General features: G+C 42.1%; 1 protein-coding gene across 1 annotated transcript; it reads left to right on the top strand.

The window, feature by feature from the left end:
• Window positions 1-604: 604 nt before the first annotated feature.
• Window positions 605-12848, top strand: BMP2 (bone morphogenetic protein 2). Its single transcript, XM_008018529.3, has 3 exons — window positions 605-1789; window positions 3015-3367; window positions 11125-12848. Exons 2-3 carry the CDS (start codon window positions 3022-3024, stop codon window positions 11967-11969), a joined length of 1191 nt encoding a protein of 396 aa, XP_008016720.1. The 5' UTR covers window positions 605-1789; window positions 3015-3021; the 3' UTR covers window positions 11970-12848.
• Window positions 12849-23505: the final 10657 nt, after the last annotated feature.

Below are 23505 nucleotides of genomic sequence, written 5' to 3'. Positions count from 1 at the left end.
GAAAATAAATGCATACACATATTTATGTAAAAGGAAATTTGTACACATGCATTTACATATGGAAATACATACATCTCTTTGTATTAATGTTTAAAAACACTCAATTTCCAGCCTCCTGTTTTCTTTTAATTTTCCTCCTATTCCGGGGAAACAGAAGCGTGAATCCAACGTCTATGCTATGCCAAAATGCGCTGTAATTGAGGTGTTTGTTTTGTTTTGTTTTTTGAAATTGTATATTACCGAAAAACTTCAAACTGAAAGTTGAATAACGGGCCCAGAGGGGAAATAGAGGCCAGACCCTGACCCTGCATTTGTCCTGGATTTCGCCTCCGGAGTCCCCGCGAGGGTCCGGCGCGCCAGCTGATCTATCCTTTGAGGACAGGGAGTGGAGGCGCGAGCGCCCCCCTTGGCGGCCGCGCGCCCCCGCCCTCCGCCCCACCCCGCCGCGGCTGCCCGGGCGCGCCGTCCACACCCCTGCGCGCAGCTCCCGCCCGCTCGGGGATCCCCGGCGAGCCGCGCCGCGAAGGGGGAGGTGTTCGGCCGCGGCCGGGAGGGAGCCGGCAGGCGGCGTCCCCTTTAAAAGCCGCGAGCGCCGCGCCACGGCGCCGCCGCCGCCGTCGCCGCCGGAGTCCTCGCCCCGCCGCGCTGCGCCCGGCTCGCGCTGCGCTAGTCGCTCCGCTTCCCACACCCTGCCGGGGACTGGCAGCCTCCGCCGCACATCTGCCGCCACAGCCTCCGCCGGCGACCCGAACGTTCTCGGGGCCAGCGCCGCGCGGATCACCGGGGACCGCGAGGCACCCGCGCGCCGCAGACCCCGCGCGGGCTGGAGCACCCGGCAGAACGCGCCACAGCGCCGTGGCCTCTGCTGCCCGGGCTGCGCCAGAGTCGCGGACGGGCGCGCAGAGCGCCGGGGACTCCGGAGCCGATCCCTAGCGCCGCGATGCGGGGCACCTACTGCAGGAGATCGGGGGCCTGGGAAGCGCCGGCCGAGGTGTGATCGGACCCCAGGCTAGTCACAAAGGGCATTTGGCCCCAGGGCTAGGAGAGAGAGGAGAGAGCACAACCACCCGCCTCGGCGGCCCGGGACTTGGCTCGACTCGCCGGAGAATGCGCCCGAGGACGACGGGGCGCCAGAGCCGCGGTGCTTTCAACTGGCGAGCGCGAATGGGGGTGCACTGGAGTAAGGCAGAGTGATGCGGGGGGGCAACTCGCCTGGCACCGAAATCGCCGCCGTGCCCTTCCCCGGACCCGGCGTCGCCCAGGATGGCTGCCCCGAGCCATGGGCCGCGGCGGAGCTAGCGCGGAGCGCCCGACCCTCGCTCCCCGAGTGCTGGAGCCGGCCCCGCGCGGGGCCACGCGTCCCTCGGGCGCTGGTTCCTAAGGAGGACGACAGCACCAGCTTCTCCTTTCTCCCTTCCCTTCCCTGCCCCGCACTCCTCCCCCTGCTCGCTGTTGTTGTGTGTCAGCACTTGGCTGGGGACTTCTTGAATTTGCAGGGAGAATAACTTGAGCTCCCCACTTTGCGCCGGTGCCTTTGCCCCAGCGGAGCCTGCCTCGCCACCTCCGAGCCCCACCGCCCCTCCACTCCTCGGCCTTGCCCGACGCTGAGACGCTGTTCCCAGCGTGAAAAGAGACTGCGCGGCCGGCACCCGGGAGAAGGAGGAGGCAAAGAAAAGGAACGGACATTCGGTCCTTGCGCCAGGTCCTTTGACCAGAGTTTTTCCATGTGGACGCTCTTTCAATGGACGTGTCTCCGCGTGCTTCTTAGACGGACTGCGGTCTCCTAAAGGTAGAGGACGCGGGCCAGGGGCCGGGGTAGGTGGTGGGTGGGAGGGGGATTTGGGCAGCCACTGCCGCAGAGCCCTTCCTTACGTCCAGGCCAGAAGTAAACAGACCCCTTTCCAGTCCACGTGCAACGGAGCCCTGCGGGGTGCCCCCTTCCAGCTGCCCCGGACGACCATCAGCCTCACCCTCCCGGCCCGCACTCTTCCACCCCTCTTTCTTACCCTCTCCCCGGAATACTTTTGGAGCTGGTAACACTTAGATGAGGTGTTTTGTTTATTTATTTATTTTAAAATTTTTATTATTATTATTTTTTTTTTTGAGTCAAAGAAATCCCTTTGAGAGGCTAGCCCCTGGGTTTCACCCGTTAGCTTAGAACCTGTCCACCCTGCCATGGTGATCTCCCTTCTTCAAGTGTTTCCGGGAGACTTGGTTTCTTTACTCAGAGCCCTATCCCATTTAGAAAAGTACTAGGAGTTGGGGCTTTCCCTTCTTGTTTCCAGAAATGCGAGGGGTCAGTACTGAAGAATCACTTGGTGCTGTGTTTTTAACAGCTGACACGTGCATTAATAGATATTCACCATTTATGTAATCCCAGGAAGATACATGAGTATCTTGACTGTACTACGGGGATGCGGGATGGAGTTGCCTCTCCGGACACCCCTGAGTGTAGGGGCGTGGGACACAAGTTGTAAGTGGCTTCAGAAGTTGTGGCCTTGAGCTTACAGGGTCTGGAAGTTATAGGGCTGTGTGTGTGTGTGTCAGGAAGTTCTATACAGTGCCTCTAAGGAAGTCACATGCACCATTTGTGTGTGTTTATATGCCAGAGAGCGCTCAGCGCTCTGCATTTGGGTTTGTATAGGGGACGCAGGGTGTCAGACCAAGCGGTGGTCTCCCAGGTTCCCGGCATTGGCAGTCAGCGCTGTGTTACACACAAAAAAGTGACAGTCATTGGCGCTGGTTTGGTTGGGGGGGAGGGCAAACCCCAAATCTTATGTTAGACAAGTTAAGAGTTGGATGGGAGCGATAAATCACCTGGTTCTGGAACTTGGGGCCCTTCATTATCCCAAACATTTGAGCTTCGGTCGGTCTTACCTAGACTCGCGAGTGTGCCAAGCCAGGAGGGCACCCTGGAGGAGGCACGCCAGCCAAATGGGAGCCCGGGCCGCGGGGGCGCGAGGGGGGAGGACTGGGCGGGGAGCTCGGGTGACTCACGTCGGTCCTGTCCGCAGGTCGACCATGGTGGCCGGGACCCGCTGTCTTCTAGCGTTGCTGCTTCCCCAGGTCCTCCTGGGCGGCGCGGCTGGCCTCGTTCCGGAGCTGGGCCGCAGGAAGTTCGCGGCGTCGTCGTCGGGCCGCCCCTCATCCCAGCCCTCTGACGAGGTCCTGAGCGAGTTCGAGTTGCGGCTGCTCAGCATGTTCGGCCTGAAACAGAGACCCACCCCCAGCAGGGACGCCGTGGTGCCCCCCTACATGCTAGACCTGTATCGCAGGCACTCGGGTCAGCCGGGCTCACCCGCCCCAGACCACCGGTTGGAGAGGGCAGCCAGCCGAGCCAACACTGTGCGCAGCTTCCACCATGAAGGTGAGGCATGGAGCAGGGCGTGGGGGCGGGGAGTCACCCTGCAAAGCCCTCCACCGTGGGCAGACTGCAGCCATCCCTATAGAGGCAGCTTAGCCAGGGCACCAGCGGACGTTTCCACTCTTGCTTCTGTACTATGGTTTCTGAATCTGATTTTAACTCACTGCTTGTGTGGTGGAGGAGCCAGGGATTCCCCTTTAGTAACTCCGCACCCTCTTCCTGGCTTGCAGCCAGAAGAGCTACTCCTCCCGGAAGAATTGGAGAGAAATCAAGTGATGGGGAAGATGAGGGCAAAAGGCATGCCCCTAGTCAGCTAAACGTGCAAGAATTCCACAGAGGGAAAAGGAGGAAAAGGGAGGCAGATTAAGATTTCTTTAAGTCTGTTTGGAAGCTTTTGCTCTATAAATCTGCTGCTTAAGCCAGGGTTTCAGGGTAGACAGAGCCAAGGGCAGAGTTTTCAGAGATAGTATTGAAAAATCAAAGCCCAGGGCCCCAAAGTCTTTCTAATTTATAGTTGATCTGGGCCTGGTGTGGAAGATTTTGAATCCCAATCTAATCCCCGTGGGAGATCAATTCTACAATCAATCTTATTGTTTCCACAATGACTTTCTTGTCCTGTGCTTAAATCCGAGATAGGCTCTGAGTAGAGACAAGGCAAGCCTTCAGATAAAAACGTTTGTAGCAGCTGCCTGTTTTTTTTCATGTGCACTGAAATGTGGATTTTTTTTTCTTTTATGATACTACATGTGGTTTTTCTAAGGTGGGATATTTCTGCTTGTTTCATCAGAAGGGCATTTAGTGGACTGGAAATGTTTTACAGCAGCTGTTGAGATCTGCTGTACCTAAGTTCTCAGAGCAATTAGTCAAAAATATGTTCCACTTCAGTTCTTTTTCTACATTTTTAAATGCCTCTTTGGCTTAATACATTTAAAATAGAGCATGGGTTTCTTCAAATCCTAGAAAAGAGTACAAAATTGGATATCACAGAGCAACCACTTGAAGGATATTTGATGGGATTGGGAGTGAAGTTCTCTTTCTTGCCTTTCCCTGCTTAGGTGGTAAATTTCAAGTGGGAAATTTACACTGATAATAGACTAATCAGAAATGGCACAGCCAGATGTTTTCTCTCAGTGTGAAGGATGACTTATACTTGTGAGAATATCTGTTGGTAATGGGAATAAGTCCCAAAGGCAGGCCACATAGCAGAAGATACTTTATCATTGAGGCAGCTATACATTATGACAGGGACACTGCATTGATCATCATTTCATGTACAAGCACATTTCTAAGTGAGGTGCTCTCTGCTAGCAGAAATCAGATTTGAAAGGCAGTAAGATCTCACTTCACTCTTTCAGAATTCATTCAATGAAAGCAGAAGTCCCCTGTTGTCATATGTAAAATTTGTGTGTATGTGTACATTCTGCCATCTTAACCCTGAAATGATTAGAGATCCAGCTAATCATTCCCAGTTAATGCTGATTAGAATACTTTTTATTTTGTATAGAAATGTAATAAGAATAGCTGTTTTAGAAACCTCTTCTGGAAATTTAGCATGGAAGCTCTTAACTTTATTTTTAAGGCCAAGAAGATGCTGTGTCTCTGTTACAACTTAAAAGGAAGATCATTTAAGTTAGTTAACACCTAAAATATTCCATTGTGTGAGGATTTTATCAATGATGTCTGCATATTCTCATCCTTCATCTAGAAGTGGTTTGATCAAAACTAAACAGGCTACACATTATTAAACTGTGTTATTTTAACTTAAAAAGCATGCTTAAGTTTATAAAGTCAGAATTTGTATCTTTGTGAGTGTAAATGTTACCTGAGAAACAGTACAGAAGTTACCAACTTGATTAAAATCAACTTATAATAACTTCAGTTCTTAATGCGCTTAGATAATGGAGAAAAGCTATGTAATTTTGCCCCAAATTTCAACGAATCCATTTCTTGTCTTGTTATTACTAATATATCATCCTTAGTCTGGATGGATATAGCACTTTTCTCAAGACTAATCATTGTTGTATAAACCCAGGATTTGCTTTTTATAAACATCCTTGTGCCATGCATGCTACTAAAAAAATTTTTGGTAAACCATGTGATGAAGGTTGCTGGCTCAAGAACAGAATTTAGTTTCTACAGCATTAATGAGCATTTATTTGATAAAAGACCATAAAGACCCAATCATAAGAATTACCTGTTGGGTTTTCTTTGTGGATGTGATCGGATGGTTTGGTGGAATTACTGGACATCATGATGGCATTCTTTCAACCAATATGAGTATAATGCAACCATATCACAGGGGATCTGAGAGAATTATCAGTTGTATTTTTCCTATTGAATTTTGTCTAGTCCTTTTATTTGGGAGGATGTAAGCTTGCTAAAATGTTATTGTTTTCAAGGTCATTAAAAAGTGCTTCAGCTACATCGGCCTTTCGAAACTGCCATTGAACATAGAAAAGTCACTTCCGCAAGTGGAAAGAGTGTTGTGGGCATTGCTGTAGTTGGAAACACGTTGACACTGGTTGACTTCTCTGGCCCTCCAAAAAGTCTTTATGCTTTTTTGTCAAATGGGAATATAGAAAGACCAGGTGCTTGTTCTCCTCACTCTGAAGGACGCAGTCTTCTTCTTACATGAAATAACTGGATTATTTGCCTCTATGACTGAAGCTTTCAAATAGAGATTAACCTTCTTTCCACAAATACAATTATTATGAAAATATCCGTATAATAGAAAAGTTCAAGAAACAACTGTTGCTCTTCATTAGAGACTTTGTGGAACAAATTCCCAGTGCAAACAACACATTTGGACACATAGATCCACCAAAGTCAGTACTTCCCTGGTATGGTTCCTTAGTGGTCCCAGGTATTTCATTGTCATTACGGAGGCCGCATTAAGTAGGAAAGTTACTCTATTTGGAAATGGTTGTAGAGATTGAGGCTTTGTTGTCCAATGATACTTCCTTGGCACTGACATTTTCCATTCCACCTCTTTTTTAGTGGTTCCCCTAAATTTCTCTTGATCCCTTTGCAGTGAACTATTTTGTCTTCTTAGACTTGCTCTTTGTGTATTTTCACTGAGATAATGAGAGAATACTTCATCTTTCCAAAGGTGTTGCTGTTAAGGGTGGGCAGAGGCCAAATCAGGGTTGTTGATCACAACCATGCTCTCTATTCCTTTAGTTGCCATTTCCTTTGTTGTATTTTTTTTAATGGAATATTTTTAATCTTTTGTATTTGATATTTTTTTTTCCTTGATCAGTTCTCTGTTATTTTATTATCTGGAAAATCTTGTCTATTATACTCGGCCTCTTTCATTCTGTGTTACGGCAGTGACTTCTAGCCTTACTGATTTGCCAGAATATCCCCAGGTTTTGTTGTGTTGTCGCTGTCTTACTGGAGGTTTTTTAGCCCAAAGTGTGTTTTTAAATCCTCAAAGCATAATGGTAACTTACTTTTTTGCTAAAACTTACCATACTTTATTTAGAACAAAAGGGCAGCCACAAAATAGCAGCAGCTCTGTATAAAAGAGACATGTCCAGTGGACCCCATCACTTTTCTGCTCATTTCTGTCTGTTCTGTCCATCATACCTAAGTTGTATATTTCTGTTCATTTACTTGGGACAGTACTCATCCAATGTTATCATTGTACTAAATATAAATGTGCCCCTAATGGTTTTGACTTTTGCTTCAGTTTTTGAGTCCTCGTGTATGTTAGGTAGTGCCCTCTATTTGTGCTGGCTAGTGCCGCTAGAAATTTGGGAACTGGCTGGGCATGGTGGCTAATACCTGTAATCCCAGCACTTTGGGAAGCCGAGGTGGGCAGATCGCTTGAGGTCAGGAGTTCCAGACCAGCCTGGCCAACATGGCGAAACCCCATCTCTACTAAAATATAAAAAAGTAGCCAGGTATGATGGCACACGCCTGTAATCTGAGCTAATTGGGAGGCTGCGGTGGGAGGATTGCTTGAACCTGGGAGGTGGAGGTTGCAGTGAGCTGAGATTGCGCCACTGCACTCCGGCCTGGGCAACAGAGCGAGACTGTCTCACAAACAAAACAAAACAAAAATTGAGAAACCTGAGAACTGCAGTAGATTCAATTACATATATCTACTCTTAATTTGCCAGCTCTGTGACCTTAGGAAAGTTACATAACCTCTCTGAACTCCAACTGTTTCATTTACAAAATGGAGATAATGAGTGTTTTTCTCAAATTGGTTTGTTGTGAAATAATTCATATAAATCGGATAGTGGCAGAATACACTCAGAAAAAAGCATTCAGCTATCATTATCATTATGACTTCTTTCGTTAATGTTATAGCCTTCCCTTCTCTAGGGGAAAGGAGGCCAGAGTGGACCTAGGCTGGCTGAGAGAATTCAGCTCAGTCTTTTGAATTATTTTAAGGTAGATCAATGATTGATGTAGTCTAGATTATTGAATTAGGACTTCACTTTTGGAGGAAGGGTCAAATACCCTTGTTGTCTTATTTTTCTTCACTTTCTCACATTTTTGCAGCCATAGTTCCATCCCTTTGGTTAAGAACTTAGGAGCTCAGAAACTTGGGTCAAAGATAGTTCGTAATCCTCAAATCCCTTAAGAACTTCAGCTTATTCAGGAAGGGATATTTACAGAAATTACTAGCAATTGTATCAGTCTCCAAAAAAGCATATATTACTTGAGGATCCCTATATTTTTGGCATCCTCAGGGTTGCTGTGATAATTTAGAAGGTTCGTTTATTTAATTGACTTTATTTCAAATAGGTTTTAATTTTTGTACCCCTTAAGAAAAGATTCGTACTCTGCCCTGGCAGATTAAAGAAAATGATGGTATATTCCCTAACCTTGGCCAGTTACTTTCCTGGCTTTGAGGGTTTCTGTGAACTTCTAACTTACCTCTGTGACCTGTCTCCATAATCAGGGGTGTTGCAATGGATGCTTTGGTATTGAGGATGGGATCTTTCAAGAAACAGATTCGCTGAGGTGCAGTGGGAAGGTCAGAGAAAGATCTTCGTATCACCTATTATTATTTGGTAGTGTATTTTTTTCTCCTTTCTTAAGGCCACTAAGTGATTCTCCTTTGCTAAGGCTACAAACTTCCACCGAGACCCTGAACCACAGAAAATTGATGTTTCTGTGTTTCTGGTCAAATAGTGGCAATTTTATATGATTCAGTCTCGTCATTTAATTTTTTTTGGAGGTTATTATTCTATTTCATACCTTTTTTTATACCCATCTTCTTAACTTCATTTACCTGTCCCTCATACTTGCCTTGTAGCTTGTCCCTTCACTGTCATCATCTGGCCATGTGGGTGTGTACATGTGTGTGAGAGACAGAATGTGTGAGAATGTATGTTTCTTTATGGATTGAGATTTAGGGTTTTTCTTGCAATTGTGATTTCTCTGGGCACTTTTGTTAATATAACTAGTCAGTGAATGCTCTAGATAATTTTCCTTGCTTCCCCCTCTTTGAAAGAAAAGAGGTTCTTCTTATGTGTATTCTTATCAGATAAGCCAGTAGCTCAGGTGCTGGGCTGGCTTTGGTGTCACTGGGATCTGAGGTTGCTGACTTTTACCTTCTTGGCTGAAAAATTACCTTCAGGAGAAATATCTGAATTGCAAGGAGAAGGAGAAAGAAAGAGGCTAAACACAGTCCTTGGTACTTGTTCGGAGCCACTGAGAGGAGTCCAGGTTCAAATGGTCAGAAGGTTATTTTAATGATTGTGTCTGGCCTAAAGTACCATTAGCTTCCAGTGGAGTTTAGAATGTGGATGGATCCTGAAAGGTATTCCCCAGAGGTTTGGATTAAGGCACAAGGGACCCCTAAAGGACTCTATTGGCCTGATAGTCCCCATACCCGTGTAGAAGAGCTTTAGAAGAACCTTCTGTTCTGAGACCCTGGCTGGGCCCACCTAGAGCTGGTCCATTCAACTCTTACTCATTTGCCAGCACTAATGGTTCTTCTATTCATTTTTATATTATTTTACAAAAAGGCCCTTTAAAAAGGCACTCCTCTGTCAATCTACACTTGAATAAGGAAAACATCCTACAAAACCTTGATACTTCAAGTGTGGTCTGGCACTTCCCAGAATCCCCTCCTCAGGAGCTGCTAGAAATGCTGAATCTCAGGCATCTCCCTGGACCTACTGAATCAGAGCCTGCATCTAAAGCTTTACGGTGTACAAGCTGTTTTATGTGAAGGCTGAAGTTTGAAAAGCACTGCATTAAAGCGTTACTCCATAGTTTGGCATACGCTGCCCCGATTGAACTTGGTGTGTCCACTTAGCTTGCATAATGACGGTTGCTTTGATGATGAAGGCTTATATAGGTAGATCCTTTGAGTGAGTGATCTGACATGATTCTCCTTTGCTAAGGCATCTAGACTCAGTGCACAACTTATAGCTGTTTGTCTTTAGGGGAAATACAACTGCAAAATTAATAAAAAACAGAGTCTCTTAGGATAACATGGAACTATGGCAAAATAGATTTTGTTAGCACTTAGGTAGGAATTCTGAATGAAGCAGGCAAATTCTGTTGGCACTGAAATGATAGGATGTGGTAAAGTTAGAATAAAATAAACTTAAATATCTCAAACTTTCATGGTATATACTATCAGTTTAATAATAATGTTGTACCTTTGATGATTTGCAGACTACAAGCATTTAAGATACTGTATTATATATTACTTGCTTGGAGAACAATACTTCTTAAAAATTGAAATTCAGAAATTTTAAATCAGACAAAGCTTTTGTGCATGGCCCACTTAAATGGCTATTTTGAAATAATGATAGTGGGTATAGAAGGATTATTCTGTAATAGGATGAGACTGTTCCTTTTGTCATGTAGATCATAATCATATTTTCGTAAATTTTTATCATTTTTTTGGTTTTGTGTCCATCCTGCAGCCTATTACTGGGTAGGTCCGTGGTTTTTAACATGGTTTATCTTTCAAAACTACAAAGGCATTACAAACAGAAGACAGGTCATTTATTTTTCTTCCAAAAGTGTCTAAAGTGAGATTTTGATATTTGAGGTCATAAAGAGGTGAGAGAACTGACAACAGTGGGGGAAGCTATTTCTCTTGAAATTGTTTGGCCTTAATTACTACAGTGTCCTAGTACCACCCGTACGTTTCCAAAGAAGTAGATCCCTGTAAATGCCTTTGTCTCTGGACTTTTGAGTAAAATAGTAGGGTGTGCTTTGCAAAATGTCATCGTTGATGTTGAGTTTCAGAGTCTTTAATTAGGAAGCTGAGATCTGTATATCGAGATTTGTAAATCATCTAAATTGCAGAGTAATGTTTTAGAATACTGCTTAAGGGATTGACATTAAAGCCTTTTTTTAAAAAGAAATGCAATAATTTCCTCAAATCCTCACTCATTAGACCTCTACTAACTATAGTGCTGACTTTTTTTTTTTTTTTTTAACCCTAAAGTCTGGAATTCCAAAGAAATGCTTCACCATTTCCCCCATTATTATAGCCACCTGGAAGCAGTATTCATGTATTAGATCAAAAACACAATGAAGAATTATGAAAGGTTGTTTCCTGGTATGCGATGCATGATGACATGAACTTACAGAACAGAGAGAAAGGAGGCTCCGTTTTTATTTAAAGAGGAAATTTTTATGTTCTGTGACTGACTTTTACGTGGGTTAAATCAAATCCCACAAGGAGGTTTAAAAATTTTCGTAGATAATCAAATGTCATTACTTGGTTTACTGAAAGACTTTTGTTTTTTCTTCCCTGTTTTTCTCTATCAAATCAGAATCTTTGGAAGAACTACCAGAAATGAGTGGGAAAACAACCCGAAGATTCTTCTTTAATTTAAGTTCTATCCCCACGGAGGAGTTTATCACCTCAGCAGAGCTTCAGGTTTTTCGAGAACAGATGCAAGATGCTTTAGGAGACAATAGCAGTTTCCATCACCGAATTAATATTTATGAAATCATAAAACCTGCAACAGCCAACTCGAAATTCCCTGTGACCAGACTTTTGGACACCAGGTTGGTGAATCAGAATGCAAGCAGGTGGGAAAGTTTTGACGTCACCCCCGCTGTGATGCGGTGGACTGCACAGGGACACGCCAACCATGGATTCGTAGTGGAAGTGACCCACTTGGAGGAGAAACAAGGTGTCTCCAAGAGACATGTTAGGATAAGCAGGTCTTTGCACCAAGATGAACACAGCTGGTCACAGATAAGGCCGCTGCTAGTAACTTTTGGCCATGATGGGAAAGGGCATCCTCTCCACAAAAGAGAAAAACGTCAAGCAAAACACAAACAGCGGAAACGCCTTAAGTCCAGCTGTAAGAGACACCCTTTGTACGTGGACTTCAGTGACGTGGGGTGGAATGACTGGATTGTGGCTCCCCCGGGGTATCATGCCTTTTATTGCCACGGAGAATGCCCTTTTCCTCTGGCTGATCATCTGAACTCCACTAATCATGCCATTGTTCAGACGTTGGTCAACTCTGTTAACTCTAAGATTCCTAAGGCGTGCTGTGTCCCAACAGAACTCAGTGCTATCTCGATGCTGTACCTTGACGAAAATGAAAAGGTTGTATTAAAGAACTATCAGGACATGGTTGTGGAGGGTTGTGGGTGTCGCTAGTACAGCAAAATTAAATACATAAATATATATATATATATATTTTAGAAAAAAGAAAAAAACAAAAAAACCCCACCCCAGTTGACACTTTAATATTTCCCAATGAAGACTTTATTTATGGAATGGAATGGAAAAAAAAAAAAAAAAAACAGCTATTTTGAAAATATATTTATATCTACGAAAAGAAGTTGGGAAAACAAATATTTTAATCAGAGAATTATTCCTTAAAGATTTAAAATGTATTTAGTTGTACATTTTATATGGGTTCAACCCCAGCACATGAAGTATAATGGTCAGATTTATTTTGTATTTATTTACTATTATAACCACTTTTTAGGAAAAAAAAATAGCTAATTTGTATTTATATGTAATCAAAAGAAGTATCGGGTTTGTACATAATTTTCCAAAAATTGTAGTTGTTTTCAGTTGTGTGTATTTAAGATGAAAAGTCTACATGGAAGGTTACTCTGGCAAAGTGCTTAGCACATTTGCTTTTTTGCAGCGCTACTGTTAAGTTCACAAGTTCAAGTCCAGAAAAAAAAAAAAAGTGGATAATCCACTCTGCTGACTTTCAAGATTATTATATTATTCAATTCTCAGGAATGTTGCAGAGTGGTTGTCCAGTCCATGAGAATTTACATCCTTATTAGGTGGAATATTTGGATAAGAACCAGACATTGCTGTTCTATTATAGAAACTCTCCTCCTGCCCCTTAATTTGCGGAAAGAATAAAGCAGGATCAATAGAAATAATTAGGAAAATGATGAACCTGCAGGAAAGTGAATAATGGTTTGTTGTTCTTCTTTCCTAAATTGGTGATCCCTTCAAAGGGGCTGAACTGGCCAAAGTATTCAATAAAACATAAGATTTCTTCATGATTGATATTGTGGTCATGTATATTTAAAACTGATATCTCGTGGCCCTCATCAAGAGTTGGAAATTTATTTGTATTTTACCTTTACCTCATCTGAGAGCTCTTTATTCTCCAAAGAACCCACTTTTCTAACTTTTCGCCCAACACGCAGCAAAATTATGCACATCGTGTTTTCTCCTCACCCTCTGTTCGCTGACCTATCAACTTGCTTTTCTTTCCAAGGTTGTGTGTTTGAACACATTTCTCCAAATGTTAAACCTATTTCAGATAATAAATATCAAAGCTCTGGCATTTCATTCTATAAAGTCCAACCTGTAAGAGAAAATGGTGCATTTGTATAGTGCTCACAATGATGACCTTGTGTTTGCATTTTTGTTTCTGAAGTTACTATTTTAGAGGGGGTGGGTGAAAGGTAATGAATGGCTGGAAAATTGCAGGCAAGTTATTTGATAAGTCGTATTTGCACCAAAGGTGTTACCAGTGATTTAGTATTTTTCAAATGAACTTCTTTCGGGCAGAAAGATGTAAGGGAAAACTAAAGCCTACAAAACAAGCAAAACCTGGATAACCCGAGATAAAGTTTCAGAGATAATAGCCCATGCAACAGAGGCAACAGTGCCAAAAAATTAGAAAGGGAAAGTGTCTGAGATCAGCTTCTAGAAGAACATCTGCCAGTTGGACTGACGCCCAAACAGAATGAAGTCAAATTAGGCTGCTCGGATTGAACACTTACCAGTGTGTCAGGGCTTCTGTACCCTGGGTTAGAATCAGACCCAAGGAAGGGTTCAGCAGATGTTTGTAAGAGCAGGGCACTCACAACTACCCACTATTTTACTGGCAGTATTTTAGGTCAATTTCCAGGACCTTGCATCCCTCTGATCCTGCCATGCATGATTGGTGAAACCTACTTCTAATCTCCTTGGAAATGGCTAAAAAACGGTGTGTTTGTAGTGGAACAGACTGTTATAATCAAATTCTTCCTAGGAATTAACTTTTGATGACTATGAGCTTAGTTACGGTTTGGAGGTTATGAGGTTATGTAAACTTTATCTTTAAATGTGCATGATAGTTATCTTTTACTAATACTGGTTAACTTTTAAAATCTTTTAGTTTCTTTTTACCTCTAGTTCTATTGTTCTTGATTAGGTGAGAACCATTAGATTATACTCAACTAAGGGGAATGGGGTCTTCTTTGTTCTCCAGCTGTTCTTCACCCTCTATTGCCATGGACATGAAGGACAGACTGCACAGTCTTAACATGTTAAAACTAATAACCCATGTTTTCTCATATTCACATTCTCTAGATGACAGCGTGAGAGTATAGCACAAGAATTTTATCCTTTGGCAGTTCCATCCACCCTTCTGATTTCTCTGCTTCATTGGTTCTAATATTCCTGTTTAAAACTGTTTTCAATGGTATCAACTAAAATGTGTTTTCTTGCATATGCATATTTAATATATAAAACACAAAATACATAAACATACATATAAAGATGTATGTAATATATAGTACATATGTATAGATGCTGGCATTTTCAGTTTAGTTTCAGAGATTTTATAATCAGAGACTCTGACCCTCTTGGCAGCTCACATGAGAAACAATATTTTTACAAACATTCTACATTGTTACAGACATTTTAGCTCACATGCTTCATTCCGAGGAATAAAGAGTCAAAATGAACATAACACTGAATGTCTTTAATTTCAGTCACTATTCTATAGGATCCTTTGAATCATTTCAGAGTTGGCTTTAAAAAGTCAACACATAGTCATTTCTGAATTTTAGGGGCCCACGGCCTTTCAAAATTGATTAAATTGATCATCTGTTTTTGTGCTTGTTTCAACTGCGTGTGCCTCTCTGGCATGGTTTTAACCTGTATGGCACGTGCAGGCTACCATGTTCATTATTTGCCTTCAAAAATTAGGAAGAGGGAGCGTGGGCAGCTTACAGATCTATCTGTGCTTCCATCTTTTCATAATTTCTACTCGAATTGCAGCTTTAAATTGTACCTTAAGAGGCCAAGAATAGAGAGATGATGTGTAAACCTGGTCTATATAACAAGCTGTGTAATCACTACATTACCAAAGCAATTCATATTTTTTTTCTCAATTTTTTATTGGAGAGGGAAAATCATGTGCACAATTCAAAGGGCTTTCAAAAATAGCATATTTCTATTCTACTGGCATATTAATAAGATTCACTGAATGTGTACATGCCATAGCCTCCTTATCTGTTCTAAAGCAAAAGGAACATAGCCTTGCAGTCAAGAGCAATTAAAGCCCAGAGTAATTGTAGCATGGATTCACAATCCAGGAAACGTTAAGAATGTCCTGGTGCCATTTCTTTTCTGTTTATTTATTTTTTATTTTTTTATTTTTGCAGGGAACGGGTAGGGCGAAATGGGGGATAAGATGCAGGTCTGCTCAGCTTAGGTAAATTGCTTTCCTCTGTCGTCCGCCCTGCTGATATAAATTACAGCCTTTTGGTATTCTCCAGGGCAGAATTTTCTGACCATTTCCCTGCCTTGCAAACTTCAAAGTCAACTTCTACCTAACTTAGGGGACCAATGCTCTAAATAAAACTTAGATTTTAATGTGCATCCAAATTACCAGGAATTCTGTAAGGAGAATAAAACTTGAATGTGTGTACAGACCCCCTGGAATCATGTTCTATTATTGATTCTGTTTCAGTGAGCCTGGGTGGGGCCTGAGATCCTGGATTTCTAACAAGCCCCCAGGTGAAGCCCTTACAGGCCAAAGGACCACAGATTGAGTACCAAGGCTATAATGAATAGCTTCGTTGTCACTGCAGAAGTTGGACCAAGTTTAGGCCCCTCTCTAAGAAGCAGTACTTAAAGGAAAAAAAAAAAACCTGTATACAGGATGGCATCTTAATACTTTTCTCCATATCTGAAATGATGCCCTACATATTTTTTTGTTCAAAGGCATTTTTCCCCCTACAAGATGACTGGCAATTTTGTGTTCTAGCCACCCTCAGACATGAAAACACTTGGTTGCTTATCTTGTAAAATCTGCTCCGCTTGCTTGCTTGGGCATGTATGTAGTCAGTTTAGTCAAATACGTGTCAGTACATCTATGTGGATGGGGAGCAGGTGCAAGCCCTTAAAAACGTACTTTAAAAAAGTTTAACACTTAAGTCAGTCCACTGAGCTGATCCTGTGTGATCTTAGTGCCAAGCGTCTGAGTTAAAAGTTTTCCCTTTGAAGGCAGCAAATAGATGTCATACATTTGAAGCATTTGTTTATACTAAATATGATGCTTGATTTTTTTTTTTTTTTAAGTTCTAAGACAGTTCACTGTTCAACACCGTTGGGCCTACACGGTGGTATAAAGCTTCCAAAGCTGGTATTTGAGGTTTGATTTAATGGATATTGAAATTTTCAATGCTGCAGTTGGCTTCAAATAAGGTGTTTAAAATGGGCTCAGGCTAGAAAAAACAACAGGAATTGATTTCCCTCTGAGAAAGGGAGTCAGCAAATAAATAACTTTTTGCTTTTGCTTGGTGCTGGCACCTCTTTGTAAAGTAAAATGTCCTGTGAGGGTCATCTGTGTAGCAGCCTCATTTTATTTTAGGGAGCACTTGGAAGATTTCTCACAAGTAATTCAGATTTGAATATTTGTTGAAGACATGCTGGAATGAATGGATTCCTAATCTCAAATACACCCCTTGTTGTGTGTACATACATACGTATATGCATATATGTGTGTATGTGTCTGTGAATGTGTATGTACATATGTAATGATTTGTTCCTGTCTGGAGTCCAAATGCCAAGCGTAGGGTGCCTTCTTCTTTTTTATTGAGTTTCTCATTTTGCGTAGGTCTCTGAATTTCGCATTGAGTCCCTCTGAGGTGCTTAAGCAGTACTAAGCAAGACACTGACTTTAACACCACTTAAAAGCTTGCATTTGCCCCGTGTCCTGGGCCCCACTCCAAGGCATTGCCAGGAGTACATTATTGTTGCAGTTCATTCTGATGAGGAGGTCTCTAAGCAAACCACCGATCTGCTTAAAGCCTCCCTCATAAGGAGCAGGATCTCATCTGGACTGCATTTACACTGGAACCGCTTGGCCACAACACTATGAGAGAATAATTATTGAACTATTTTACTGTACAACCATTTCCAAATTGTTGATTTTTTATTGATTTCAGGAGGCAAGCTAATTGCCCCATGGCAACTTGATGTTAACGTTTAATGAAGATCAGGAAACAGAGTTTATGAAAAGCTTTTGTATAGTAACTGCAAAGTTTCAAGAACTGTTTTATACTTCCTGACAGTGCTGGGCCTAGCTTAATGGTTTGTTTTTATTGCTTAAGAGTGTAAACCTTGCTTTAGCCCGGTGTGTGGAAACTATACCCTCATCCTGCCTTACACATTTTCTCATTGCTTTTTACTCACTCCTGACTTCCTTTCCTGACATCTACAATTGAGACGTTTTCTGTTTTAATTGTCTCAAAATGAGTTTGTATCTTTGCATGTTGAGAATCTTACACACACACACACACACACACACGTGCACGCGTACACTCATGAAGTTCAGTGTCTGTATTGTTTCACTTTGTTTAGGGTGGAGTTTCTTTTCGGCACTCGGTTGCTAGACGACCAAGCAGACAAAAGTTAAAGAATGAAAAGGCATTTTTAAAGATGCCAAATCTTGGCGGCTGAATTATTTTATCTGTGTCTTTCTATGGAGGGTTTAGTATTCCTACCAGGTTACCATTGCTTTGGTCCGACAGATGGCTGGTAGAAGATTATTTGAAGTCTAGCTCTTAAGGCATTATCTGTTTGAGAACTTTGTTAAGTGTTGTTCCCATTTGAGGGTGCATGCTTCCCACCTGGGTTGACAAAAAAAAAAAAAAAAAAAAAAAAAAGCCAGCTAGTTTCCAAGGGTGTGTTTTAAATCACTAATAAAGTGGCGCTCCAGCTCCCAGCTGCTTCAATTGTTTCAAGGCAAGGAGGAAGAGAAAAGGTTGCTTTTGGAGGCACCATTCAGATATACAGGCTTCAGTGTGTAGAGAATTCTGTTTCCAGGAAGCTACCTTTGCTTTTTTGGTAGATGGTACTGGAAAAGTTTTTTTTTTTTTTTTTTTTTTTTTTTAATTCTTTAAAGCCTAATTTTAAATCAAAGTCATTTGTTCATTTCGGTAAGATGTTTCAGGAGCATGTTATAAATACAGAATCTTTATAGATCTGCCAAGTTGGACATGTGTTCACAAGTTCATCTTGCATGTGTACACAGTTTGTAGCTGACATGCGTTCCTCACTGAGGGCTTCCATTCTTTCTCATCCATTTTCTGAGATGCTGAATCTTTGGCTCTCCTCTTTGTGGGGTCTGCTGTGCTGGAATTAAGTCACATCTATGGCAAACTTCAGCTACTTTCCTGGTTCATTTCCAGACAGGGTTTCCTGGCATGGGGATCAATTAGGGAGCCCTGAGGTGTGCTCATCACAGACTCTTGAAAATTAGGATCTTCTGAAACCTGTCTGGCCTATATATGTAAATTTGACAAAATATTCCTCTGGAAAGAAATCTTACTGACTTAGAAATTGTTCCATCACTTGGTTTAATTGGCAAACCTACAGTCCTCCAGGACATATCAGTATTGTCAACATTATAATATTACAAACCATGAAAATAATTATGCTTGAACACTAAGGCCCTGAAGTGAACCAGACTGCAAACTTAATGATACTCAATCGGTAAGCTAAATAGAAATAGGAAAACAGATTCAGGAGAAAATTTCAATACTTCCTAATCTCATAGGATGTGGAGCATGTTTGCTGCCACAAGATAGCTCAGCTGAATACTAGAAAATGGGGAGAAATGGAGAAGTTAGGGGTGGTTTGTGGTTAAAAATATGCATATACATATATACAAATATATATATACATATACATACAAACACATGCACATATGTATATATAAAAGGGAGGTCAATGCTGCTTTCAATAGCAGAACAGTGATTGTTTTTTTCTTTTCTGAGACAGAGTCTCGCTCTGTCACCCAGGCTGGTGTGCAGTGGCACAATCTTGGCTTGCTGCAAGCTCCGCCTCTTGGGTTCATGACATTCTCCTGCCTCAGCCTCCCAAGTAGCATAGCTGGGACTACAGGTACCCGCCACCACGCCCAGCTAATTTTTTGTATTTTTAGTAGAGACGGGGTTTCACCGTATTAGCCAGGATGGTCTCGATCTCCTGACCTCGTGATCTGCCCACCTTGGCCTCCCAAAGTGCTGGGATTACAGGCGTGAGCCACCACGCCCGGCCCAGAACAGTGATTTTTGATACAATTAAATAGCACAATCATCCCTTTCTTGGTGATGGTATGAAGCATTTTACCTGCATAGAGCAGGGTCCAGAAGCTTCTTTTGAAGGCTTCCTCTTTATTGAACTTTGGAGAAAGAACACTTCTCAACTGAAGACTAAGAATGCTAGAATCCTCTTACCAACAACAGCTGCCCAAAGGAAAATATCTTTCTGCCTGACACACAAGTATCAGATTTTGTATGAATGTTATGTTTTGTGGAAATATATCCATGGGAGGTTGTCATATTAGACATCTACATGGAAGCTCCAACACCTCTCTCTCTTTCACGAATACCCTGATGCCTGAGAAGCCCTTTTGATGGCACAGGCAGGTGGAGGCCAGGTTGTTGTAAGGACACTGCCTTTGTGCCTTTGTTCAGCCTCACCCTTGGTGTACTTTTGAGCGCACTAAGGTACTATTAAGGATTCGGTACAAGGAGCAGACACAGGGCTGCTTGAAATTCCTAAAACACAATCAGGTGCGTTCTTGTAGCATGGCAGGAATGTTGCAAAGCACTCTCATCCCCAGAACCAAGAGGGATAGGACATTGAAACTGTGACACCACCATGAATCATGGGAAGATTAATTAAGGAACTTTTATGGGGGAGGGGCCACGTTTGTGTTTTATGTACTATTTCTGGAAAACTCAGGAGATGGCAATGTTTCAGTCCCAGTCGTGTGAAAATAAGAACCTTCGTCCAATGGCAGCTGGTGCTGAAATGCAACTTTCTGGAAGTCTCCTGTTTCATGGGTCTGTGAGATTTTGACCTCTGGGTCCCAACGGAGCCCAGGACCCACAATGCTGTTCTGTGATAAGGTAAGTTACCTGGGTGGTGGTCCTTTTTTTTGCAGGAGTAGAAATTGGTATCTTTAATCTTGTCCCCATCACTTACCTAATCCTCCAAAAGTGTGACTAGACTTTTCCTATACTTTCCATTTTACATTCAGTTCCCTTTCTATTTCTCTCTCCTTTTCTCTGGGTGTCAGGAACTTTTGTGGAGATCAGGAGATGTGCTAGGGGAAGAGGAGGTGAAAATGAATGTCAACCTTATTTGCTACAAAGTGAGAGCGATGTGGTCCTGTGTCATCACAAACCTGAGCGTTTGTTAAACCTGACTGAAGCTGTGCCTAGGATCTCCTGTGAGAGGCCAGTTTGGACACAGAACAGGATCCTATTGTGTTTGTCCTTTTCCATGGTAATGCGACTCGGCTTGGGAGGAAGAGTCATTTCACAGACTTCCCTCGTGGAAAATGCTGGTGGTGAGGGAGAAATGGCCCTCCTCCCATCCCTGGAACACCAGTTCTGGGATGCTGAGAAGGGCTGCTCCAGCTGGGGGTGGGGTAGTGGGGTGGGGAGGGAGCTGCAATCCATTGGCTTCAGCGGAGTGTAAGTGCAGACTGAAGCGCTTCTCCTCTGCAGCCAGAAACAGTGATTCATTTGATTTTAATTTTAACATTAGCATTTTTCTCATGACTCACTGATAATTTAATATGGAATTTAAAAGGTTGAAACAGTTATTTACTTTTTAGGAACTTAAAACATTCCCTAGGTGGATATACATTTTCCCTCTGAAACAGAAGATGTAGTCGTGGTTGATTTAAAAAAAAAAAAAAAAGGAAAGACGGAAGGAAGGAAGGAAGGAAGGAAGGAGTGGGTATTTCTCTCACCCTTCCCTCCCCAGCTTCCACCTGCATCCATACACCAGTTGATCTCGTTAATGTTGACCGACTGTCAGCCAATCTGTTTCTTCTTATTCTTTCTCTTATATTGAAATGCTCAGAAAACTGGGTGAAAATGTCACCACAGCAAATGCTCCGCTGCTATCATTTATGTCCTCTGGTCTTTGTTGTAGCAGCATTAAGTGAAGGCAATCTTTCTCATCTGTATTTTATGAATCTCATGAGCTAAGATCTTGCCCAAGATTGTAGATCTTTCTGAGTAGTTTTACTGAGGGTTTTGTAGGACTTCTGCTGAATGGGTAAGGAAAAACCTGGCCTGGCAGAAGGTGCTTGTCATAATTTAAACACACACACACACACACACACTTATTCTCACCAACTTTCTGATATTAAATGCAGTTGTAACTGGTAAATTTGCTACCTAATAATGAGTTGTAATAAAAATGTGATTCATCCAACAGCTCCCACTTCATAATTTTTTTGCACATCTGCAGAATAACACCAATGAGTTGATACTCAGAAACTTACGTTAATGACTAGGTAATAACTATTCGAAATCAGCGTAACAAGGATAGTTTTGTGTCATCGCACAATGCCGAGGACATTCTCAGGAGTCTAGGCATTTCCACTGGAAACTTGCATATTCATTTTGATGACTATAATAAAGAGGACCTTGGACCATGCTAGATCTCTGCACAGAGGATCCTTTCCCCGTCATCTTTCCTGTCTTCCAGTTCTGTTCTCCAGGAGGAGAATGTATTAAGAAGGGCAAAAGCAAGTGGAAAGCAGGGTACAGCAGTTCTCAGTATTTATCTGCATGCTCAAATTAGTTGTGAGATGTAGCTCTAAGCATTTTATATTAAAATGAAGTATCAGATTTTGTGTATAATATCCTTAGAACAGAACTGTGCAAAACAGTAGCCACTAGCCACTCGAGGCAATTAAACACTTGAAATGTAACTAGTCCAAATTGAGATGTGCTGTAATTATTGAATAAGCACCTGATTTCAGAGTTAGTATGAAAAAAAAAGATGTAAGATAACACATTAAGAATTGCTACATTGATTTCATGATGAAAGGGTAACATTTTGGATATAGTAGGTTAAATAAAATGTATTTTTAAAATTTATCATTTCCTTTTATTTTTTAATGTAGCTACTAGAAAATTTTAAATTACACATATGGCTAGTATTATGTTTCTGTTGAACAGTGGTTGGTTAGAGCAATAAATTAGAGTGGACTCACATCACTTGCATTCATTTCCAGACTGATGGAGTTTCTCAGGTGACAGTGAAAATGATGGAGCTAGAGCCAACACTTAAATAGAAAGTCGTGAATAGCTATAGGGCCCTGATAAAGGTTAATGATGTTCATCTACTGTGTCTTAGCAGAGAAAAAGCTGGGAGCCATCGACATAGTAGAAAGAGAATGGGCTTCACGTTTTGGAAATCTGTGTTGCACTTCCAGCTTTGCAGGTTGCTAAATGCATGTCCTTTGGGAGGTGGTTTAACCTATCAGAGCCTCAATCTCTTTGCCTTTAAAACAGGTTATTCTAGCCCTTTCTCTTTCATAGGATTTTTTTAGAATGGATGAGACAATGCTTGTAAATGTATCATTATTCAAAGTAAATATGGTTTATAAAGTGAAAATTGAATAAGTGGACCCCGTATTAGGTGTCTATGACTGCAAAACAAGTTACCTCAAACTTTGTGGTTTAAAACAAGCTTTTATCAACTCACATATTTTCTAAGGGTTAGGAATTCAGGAGTATCTTAGCTGGTGGCATTATTATGTCAGAATCTCTCAGGACATTGCAGCCAAGGTATCAACCAGGACTAAAGTCATTTGAAGGCTTGAACTAGGCCTGGAAGGTTTGCTCCTAAAATGGTTCATTCAATGTGGTTGTTGCCAACAGGCCCCTGTTCCGTCCCCTATGGGCCTCTCTATATGGCTGCTTGAGTGTCCTCATGACATGGTGGCTAATCTCCCCACAGTATGAAACAATAAGAGAGAATAAAGAGGAAGCCACAAAGCCTATTTGACTCAGTCTCAGAAGTCAAACACTGTCACTTTGACCTTATTCTATTAGGAGCAAGTCACTAAATCCAGTCAAGTCTCAAGGGAAGTGGGAAGGAGTATTGATTGAACCCCACCTTTTGAAGAGATTGTCAAAAAATTTAGGACATATATTTCACCTCCACAGACCTTTGCCATCTGAAAGTCGATGACACAATTTGGATTATTCTTGTCATATCTAACTAAGTCAGCATCGAGGAACCATGGGAGAAAAGCACTTGGGACACATAGCATCCAATTCAAGAATTATCCTCAAACCCAGCTACTGAAAGGGGCTGCTATAGCCTTAACACCAGTTTTACCTCACAGCTGTTGAGATGACCTACCACGACCCTAAGAGTAATTTCACCTAAAGCCATCACTCACCAATCAGAGCTTGCCAGCTCCCAGAAGCTTGCTAGTATTAATGAGCATTTTTTCAACACAGTACAGAACATTTCTCTTTCTAACAAAACTCCCAACCTTCTCTTTATTCTTTGGACACAACAAAGACCACCATGGTCTATGAGTACGCCCCAAATTGCAATTCTATGATTCCCAAATAAAATATTGAGTTTAGAGATTTGTCTCTATATTTTATTT

Source organism: Chlorocebus sabaeus, chromosome 2 (genome assembly GCF_047675955.1).
Source record: "Chlorocebus sabaeus isolate Y175 chromosome 2, mChlSab1.0.hap1, whole genome shotgun sequence".
NCBI lineage: Eukaryota > Metazoa > Chordata > Mammalia > Primates > Cercopithecidae > Chlorocebus > Chlorocebus sabaeus.
Note: the sequence above shows the minus strand (reverse complement) of the source record. Positions and strands in the feature narration are given on the sequence as shown.